General features: G+C 43.9%; 1 protein-coding gene across 1 annotated transcript in view; it reads left to right on the plus strand.

Annotated features, from left to right (window-relative positions):
* Positions 1 to 5,269, plus strand: part of DHRS11 (dehydrogenase/reductase 11) — a 35,579-nt gene extending 30,310 nt beyond the window's left edge. Inside the window, exons 6-7 of the mRNA XM_015824138.1 lie at positions 3,114 to 3,179; positions 4,677 to 5,269. Coding sequence (XP_015679624.1) covers positions 3,114 to 3,179; positions 4,677 to 4,718 — 108 coding nt within the window. The 3' untranslated portion in view covers positions 4,719 to 5,269. The remainder of the gene's footprint in view (positions 1 to 3,113; positions 3,180 to 4,676) is intronic.
* Positions 5,270 to 8,304: the final 3,035 nt, after the last annotated feature.

Here is an 8,304-nt window from a genome sequence, read left to right on the forward strand (position 1 = left end):
TTCTTCTTCTTCTTCTTCTTCTTCTTCTTCTTCTTCTTCTTCTTCTTCTTCTTCTTCTTCTTCTTCTTCTTCTTCTTCTTCTTCTTCTTCTTCTTCTTCTTCTTCTTCTTCTTCTTCTTCTTCTTCTTCTTCTCCTTCTCCTTCTCCTTCTCCTTCTCCTTCTCCTTCTCCTCCTCCTCCTCCTCCTCCTCCTCCTCCTGCTGCTGCTGGCTCAGGGTCAAAATGAGGGGTCCTTGATACTCTCTGAGCTTGGTGGTTTGCTTGCAGCATCAGTCACTGATGATGTTACCTAGTTTGGGTAATGAAACGTCTGCCAGAAAACCACCAAGCTCAGAGAGCACCAAGGACCCCCACAGTCCTCCTCCTTTCCTTCTCCCCCTCCCCCTCCCCCTCCCCTCCTCCTCCTCCCACTTCCTCATTCCTTCTCCTCCCACTTCCTTCTCTTTCCCCCTCCTCTTCTTCATTCTTTTGGCTGTTTCTGTTAGAAGGCGGGCATCATTGTATGTATTCATCTTGTTTCCATGTGAGAGAGAACGGTTGTATTTGAGAGAGATCATTGGCATATGCAGATATGAGATTGATTTTATAATTGGGTTAGCCAAGACTTAACTTCAAGCTAATCTGCCAAGAAATCCATAATCTGAGTAGACCTTTGCACTTCCTGCATATTCCTCCCTTTCTAGCAACTTCTATCTATTCTTAGCAAGAGCACCCTCTTCATTCATCAGTAATTTCGGGGGGGGGGGACTTCAGTTTAACTGGGCAAAAGAGGAAAACAATTAATTTTGCAACCAATTTTATAGACCTTTAACTAGAAGTCATTCATTCAGTTAATATAAATTTAGGATTTTGTCCTAAACCGGCTTCTGGCTGATATGTACACACAGCTACACTTCTGTGTTTCACATGTGCAAGTGTGTCACACACATACAGTTCTTGAACTTTGGGTTGCGTTTGTTTACTTTATTTCTGTCCTACCTATCATAATAACTTGGCAGGATAAAGTTATTTCAAAACAGATTTACAGCTAAAATCCGCCCTCAACCCACATTAAAAGAACTGAATGCAGGAAACCATTTTTTTTTTAAAAAAATCACCAAATATTATTTTCAGAAAGTTAAAGCCCCTTTTGGAAAAGTACAGTTTAAATGCCTTTAACAACGTCAAGTGCATTGCGAAGCTATTCTGTCTCTGAATGAATGCTGGGGATTATTGTTAACTTGCGAGCTTTGGCTAATCTACAGAGATCTTTGGGCTATTTTGGAAACAGGGATGAATCATGAGTAATGTAGGGTTAGAATTGTGGGTCTTTCTAATCTAGACTTCTCGCCTCCATCTTACACCTAGCCCTGTATAGAAAGCTGCTTTTGCTTCTAAATTCCTGAACTCTGGTGCACGGTTAGGTAATTTTGGACTCTGAACTGTGAGTTCATAATGGTAGAGTGAGTGGGAAGGTAGAGGATACAGTACAATGTTCCACAAGCTTGGCGACTTTAAGCTATGTGGACTTTGACTCCCAGAATCCCCCAGCCAGTGTGCTTAAAAATGTGTGAACTACAACTCCCAGAATCCCCCTGCCAGCATGCTTTAAGAGAGATGGGTATCAGCTTTCAGAATCCCAGCTAGTGTGCTTGAAGATGCTTTAGCCTCCAGTCCTCTAAGCAACAAAGATGATTAGGGACTGGAGGCTAAAGCTTATAAGGAACGGCTGCTGGAATTGGTATGTCTAGTTTAATGAAGAGAAGGATGAGGGGGGACACGATAGCAGTGTTCCAATATCTCAGGGGCTGCCCCAAAGAAGAGGGAATCAAGCTATTTTCCAAGGCGCCTGAAGGCAGGACAAGAAGCAACGGGTGGAAACTAGTCAAGGAGAGAAGCAACCTAGAACTAAGGAGAAACTTCCTGACAGTTAGAACAATTAACCAGTGGAACAACCTGCCTCCAGAAGCGGTGAATGCTCCAACACTGGAGGTTTTTAAGAAGAGACTGGACAGCCATTTGTCTGAAATGGTATAGGGTTTCCTGCCTGAGCAGGGGGTTGGACTAGATAACCTCCAAGATCCCTTCTAACTGTATGATGATGATGATGATGTTGATGATGATGATGATGATGATGATGATGATGATGTGTGCATTTCAATTCCCAGAATCCCCAGCCAGTGTGGTTGAAGATGTCTGGACTTCAATTCCCCAAATCCTCTAGTTAGTATGCCTGAGGATATGTGAACCACAATTCCCAGAATACCCCATTGTGCTTGAAGATGTGTGGGCTTCAGTGGCCAGAATCCCCTATCTAGATTGCTTAAAGATGTGTGGGCTTCAGTTCCCAGAGTCTTCCAACCAGTGTGCTTTAAGCTATGTGGACTTCAACTCCCAGAATCCTGCTGGCTGGGGACTTCTGGGTGGTGAAGTCCACTCATCTTAAAAGTGCTAAAGTTGAGAAAGATTGTAGCTAATGACACTGTATTTGAACCATCTGAGTATCAGAGAGAGGAGAGTTTTGGCTTGATTATTATCAGTTTTCTAAGTAACATGGGCCCAGGGAATTGCTCTAGCTCTGTAGAACCACCAGCTTAGACCCATCAACGAGCAGGAGCTGCTGAGAAACCCCTGATGGACAATGAGTGTCAACCTTTCAGAAATGAAATGGCTTCTGAAATCTTGGCTTGGCAACAAAAAATGGGAAGATGGTTGGGGCAACCCTTTCCAAAATCTGCTGGCAGTTGTTTCCTCTTTCATGATCCTTCACATGTGCATACATGCTCCAACACTGGACGTTTTTAAGAAGAGACTGGACAGCCATTTGTCTGAAATGGTATAGGGCAGGGGCAGGGGCAGGGCAACCTTGGCTCTTTTATGACTCGTGGACTTCAACTCCCAGAATTCCTGAGCCAGCCATGCTGAGGGGAAAGGGAGAGGTTTCCAAGCTGAGCCATGCTGGCTCAGGAATTCTGGGAGTTGAAGTCCACGAGTCATAAAAGAGCCGAGGTTGCCTACCCCTCGTATAGGGTGTCCTGCCTGAGCAGGGGGTTGGACTAGAAGACCTCCAAGGTCCCTTCCAACTCTGTTATTCTGTTATTTTTTCCTGCATTCTGTTTCTGTCTCTTTCCTAGTGTCTAAAAGCTGAAGATATGGCCAACGCTGTAATATATGTTCTCAGCGCCCCACCTCATGTACAGGTAGAGTTTCTGAATTTTTTTAATTTATTTTTTTGTAAATGGGTGAGATGGGGGAAGAGTATTTCCATGAAGGCCCCTGGGGGAGGAAATGGCAGCACACACATCACAACAAATGATGCAAGAATCATTTAGATGATAAAGAATGACTTTATGGGTAACTCAAGGATGCCATGATGTCACTAATGTAGTGATATCATGCTGTGCATAATGTTGGTGTGCTTCTGTCTGGTTGCTATGACTGCATGTTGTCCTCGACTTACAACCATTCGTTTAGCGACTATTCGAAGTTACAACACTTATGACCATTTTTCACACTTATGACCGTTGCAGCATCCCCTGTGATCAAAGTTTGGACGCTTGGCAACTGACTCATATTTATGATGGTTGCAGTGTCCTGGGGTGTGTGTCATATGATCCCCTTTTGTGACCTTCTGACATGCAAAGTCAATGGGGGAGCCGGCTCCACTTAACAACTGCAGGGATTCACTTAACTTCTGTGGCAAGAAAGGTCGTGAAATGGGGCAAAACTCACTTAACTGCCTTGCCTAGCAACAGAAATGTTGGGTTCAGTTAGGGTCATAAACTGAGGACTTCCCATATTTCCCTCACTGCAGTTCTCCTATTAATTTACATTTCTAAGCTGCTGCTTTAAATTTGCACATAGTCTCGTTTCTTTAGATCAGGGGCCTTCAAACTTGGCGCTTTTATGACTTGTGGACTTCAACTCCCAGAATTCCTCAGTCAGGCATGCTGAGGCAACTCCCAGAATTCCTCAGCCAGGCACTTGAAGTCCACAAGTCATAAAAGGGCCAAGTTTGAAGACCCCTGCTTTAGATAAACTGACTTGCAGCTAGAGAAAGATGTAAGAAGGGTTTTCAGAGAGTTCTCAACTTACAACTGGTCACTCACTTATTAACTCTGTGGACCTTAAGTGAACTCTATGATGCAACAGACAGAAGTGCTAGTTTTTGACAAAACCTGTTGTAAAACGTGGTCACATGACCGTCAGATGCTGCAGACAGTCATAAATGCTCAGCACCCGAAGTACAATCATGTGTGACGGGTGTGTGTGTGTGAAGGCCTGTTGTAAGCCTCCTTTTTTCAGGTAGATTGTGACATTTAATGGCCACTAAGTGACTGGTCATAAAATGTGGACTACCTGTATATTTCAGAATACTTTCTCTCCTCTTGCTATCCCTTAAGTCAGGGGTCCCCAAACTTGGCAACTTTAAGACTTGAGGACTTCAACTCCCAGAATTCCTCAGCTAGCTGGGGAATTCTGGGAGATGAGGTCCCCAAGTCTTAAAGTCTTAAGCTGAATTTGGAGAGCCTTGCCTTAAGTCTCCAAGCAGACTTAGTGGTTGCTGGACTTCCTTGTTAAAGAACCCTAAAAAGGAGACCCCAGAAGTGACCACAACGTCTGTGGGAATCCTTGAAATTTGTTATTCTGCTCAATTTCGCCCAGCAGCAGTGACCAAATTCCCTTGTGTCTTCCAGATTGGCGATATTCAGATGAGACCCACCGAACAAATGTCGTAGCGGAGGAAGAAGAGGATGGGAGCCAGGCATCCAGCGCGGGGACACCCTTTCTCCAAACAGGGTTTTCTTCAGATGACCGGTGACTTGCTAAGGGCCTCGTGGAAAGGCTTGACCCTCAGCCCTTTGCCCTCATCGCTCTCCTCAGCTGAACTGACCTCAGTGGAAACTGGCATGAAAATCCAGTCTTCACAATAAGTCCTCCACTCATGCCTTGGTTCTCTCCACCATGATTAATTTGTAAGCAACAGTTCCCAGCTTTTGCACAGAACCCTCTGGGTTGGACTAGAAGACCTCTAAGGTCCCTTCCAATGGTTAAAGCTTAGAAGCGTCAATGTCACCGGATTCTGATTTTGGGGGAAAGGGACTGACAGCGGATCCGGACAGCGAACGTTTCATGAGTGATTCTTTCAGCTTCCCTTTGTGACTTGCGACCAATGTACAATTTTCTGGAAATTCATTGAAATGTCTTTTTCTTTTTAGGTTGTCACCCCCAAACAGTTAAAATAGGAGTTTCTGTCTTCTGGGCACTGAGGAGTTGCCTTAATATCCATTAAAGGAGAACAAAATGCAACCCCTCCAGCTTAAAAAGCGATTTCCATTCACTTAGAGCAGAAGTGGGCTTGGATTGCAGGTTCAAATATCTTCAGCTTTTTCGTTGACATACAGGTAGTCCTCAACTTACAACAGTTCATTTAGTGACTGTTCAAAGTTACAGCGGCACTGGAAAATGTGACTTATGACCGTTTTTCACTGTTACAACCTTTGCAACATCCCCATGATCATGTGATCAAAATTCAGATTCTTGGCAACTGGTTCATATTGATGACCTTTGCTGTGTCCCAGGATCACGCGATCCCCTTTTGCGACTTTCTGACAAGCAAAGTCAATGTGGAAGCCAGGTTCACTTAACAACCAGGTTACTAACTTATCAACTGCAGCGATTCAGCAAGAAAAGTCGTAAAATGGAGCAAAAATCACTTAGCAAATGTCTCACTTAGCAACAGAAATGTTGGGCTCAATTGTGGTCCTACGTTGAGGACTAGCTGTATATACCGAGTAAATCTTGGATTCTGGAGTTGCAGAGCAGTGTTTCTGAGGAGGAAGGCAATACAGGTAGTCCTTGACTTACAACCATTCATTTAGTGACCATTTGAAGTTACAACGGCACTGAAAAATAGTGACTTATGACCGGTTTTCACACTTATGACCATTGCAGCGTCCCCAGGGTTACGCAATCAACATTCAGGCACTTGGCAACTGGCATGTACTTAGATCAGTTGCACTGTCCCTGGGTCATGTGATCACCATCTGCAATCTTCCCAGCCGGCTTCTGACAAACAAAGTCAACGGAATTCAGTTCACGACCACAGATTCAATTAACGACTAAAGTGATTTGCTTAACAACTGGCAAAAAAATTGTCAAATGGGGCGTGGACTCACTTAACAACTACTTTGCTTAGCAACAGAAATGGTTGTTAAGTCAGTTGTCCTTTTCCATCTATAAATCTACTCTGTTGGGTAGGTGTGCCTGTTTAAGGCCATCAGAAAAATGGATGGTGGCTGCAACTACACAACTCAAACCTTGCCTCTTTTCTGCATGTCAAAAGGGGGCAGGGCTCTGATTGTACAGGTAGTCCTCGACCTACAACTATCATTGAGTCCAGAATTACAGTTGTTAAGTTGTTGCGGTCATCAGGCGAGGCGTCACGCAATCAGATTCGAAGGGGCGAGCGGTTTTTGTGACGCTTATTAAGTGAGTGCAGCAATTGTTAAGCAAATGCAGCAGTGATCATGAAGTGAATGTGCCACTCGTTAAATGAAACCCTTCCCCCCCCCCATGAGAAAGTTTTGCCAGAAGCAAGAAATAAATCCAAGAAATCAGCAACAACAACAACAAAATCACAAATACGGTCACATGACTGCAGGATGCTGAAATAGCCATAAAGGGGAGCTGGCTGCCAAGCAACCAAAATGTGATCACATGATCTTGGTGTGGGCGTGGCCACCGTAACTCTGAAAATGAGTTGTATGTAGCTAGGCCGCAAGGATAGGCAACCTTGGCTCTTTTATGACTCGTGGACTTCAACTCCCAGAATCCCTGAGCCAGCCATGCTGAGGAGAAAGGGAGAGGTTTCCAAGCTGAGCCATGCTGGCTCAGGAATTCTGGGAGTTGAAGTCCACGAGTCATAAAAGAGCCAAGGTTGCCTACCCCTGAGGGGAGATCTGTAGTAATGTCAAATGGTCTTTAAGTTAAGCGATTGGTCATATGTCAAGTACGACCTGTACAATTGTGGCCGCCATCTTGTCTCTTTAAAGCAGCCCCCCTTTCCCTCGGCACCCCACTCCCAAGGATGCTTTGCAAAGGAGCAATGACACAGGCAGGATGACAACATTTGCACAAAAATGTCACAATGCATGGAACAACATTCGCCCCTCCTTGCCCGTTTGGGGGACACTTATGGGCAATAATCATTATTCTTTGTGTGTGTTGTGTTGTGAGGTGCACAAGCATCTGCCCCTTGTATTATTTTAAACAGAATAATAACTCTTTATCATAGGATTTTAATATTTTTTATTTCTTATTGATTTGTATTCCACGGTTTTTATATTTTTTACAAATAACTCAAGGCAGTGAACACATTCACTATGGGTAGTCCTCAGCTTACAACCACAAGTGAGTCCCAAATTTATGTTGCTAAGTGAGAAATTTGTTAAGTGAGTTTTGCCCCATTTTAGGACTTTTCTTGTTAAGTTAATCACTGTTAAATTAATATTCCAGTTGATAAGTGAATCTGGTTTCCCCATTGACTTTGCTTGTCAGAAAAGGTGATCACATGACCCCGAGATGCTGCAAATGTCATAAATATGAGTCAGTTGTCAAGCATGCAAATGTAAATCACGTAACCATGGGGCTGCTACAATGGTTATAAGTCTGAAAAATGGTCACTTTTTCAGTGCCGTTGTAACTTTGAATGATCACTAGGTGAACTGTTGTAAGTTGAGGGCTCTATACACTCATCCTCCTATTTTCCTCACAACAACCCTGTGAGGTAGGTGAGGCGGAGAGAGAGTTACTGGCCCCAAAGTCACCCAGTTGGCAACTTCTGGTGATTGGCTCAAAGTCAGCCAGTCAGTTTTCATGCCTAAGGCGGGATTAGAACTCAGCATCTCCTGGGGATTGGCCCAAAGTCAACCAACTAGCTTTCATAATTAAGGCAGGATTTGAACACAGAGTATCCTGTTTTCTAGCCCGGTGTTATAACCACTAGATCAAATCATATCTACTCTGGCTGGGATATGGCAACACATGAAATCCTAAAACTGGATGGACAGTGACTGTATTCATATAAGGCAACCCCCCCCCCCAAAAAAAGCCCATTATGTCTTCAAGTGATGGCTTGGTTCACATAAGATGCCAAGATCATAGTTGAGTTTCTCTCAACATGTTAAGCCACAAACTGATCCTATTTCAATCAAGCCTATCTGCTAACTATTGTATGTGTTCGTGACCATTGACGGTTCAAAGTTACAACGGCACTGAAAAAAGTGACTTATTACTGTTTTTCACACTTATGACTGTTGCAGC

The sequence above is a fragment of the Protobothrops mucrosquamatus genome, unplaced genomic scaffold, assembly GCF_001527695.2.
Source record: "Protobothrops mucrosquamatus isolate PMUCROS unplaced genomic scaffold, P.Mucros_1.0 scaffold2139, whole genome shotgun sequence".
NCBI classification, from domain to species: Eukaryota; Metazoa; Chordata; class Lepidosauria; order Squamata; family Viperidae; genus Protobothrops; species Protobothrops mucrosquamatus.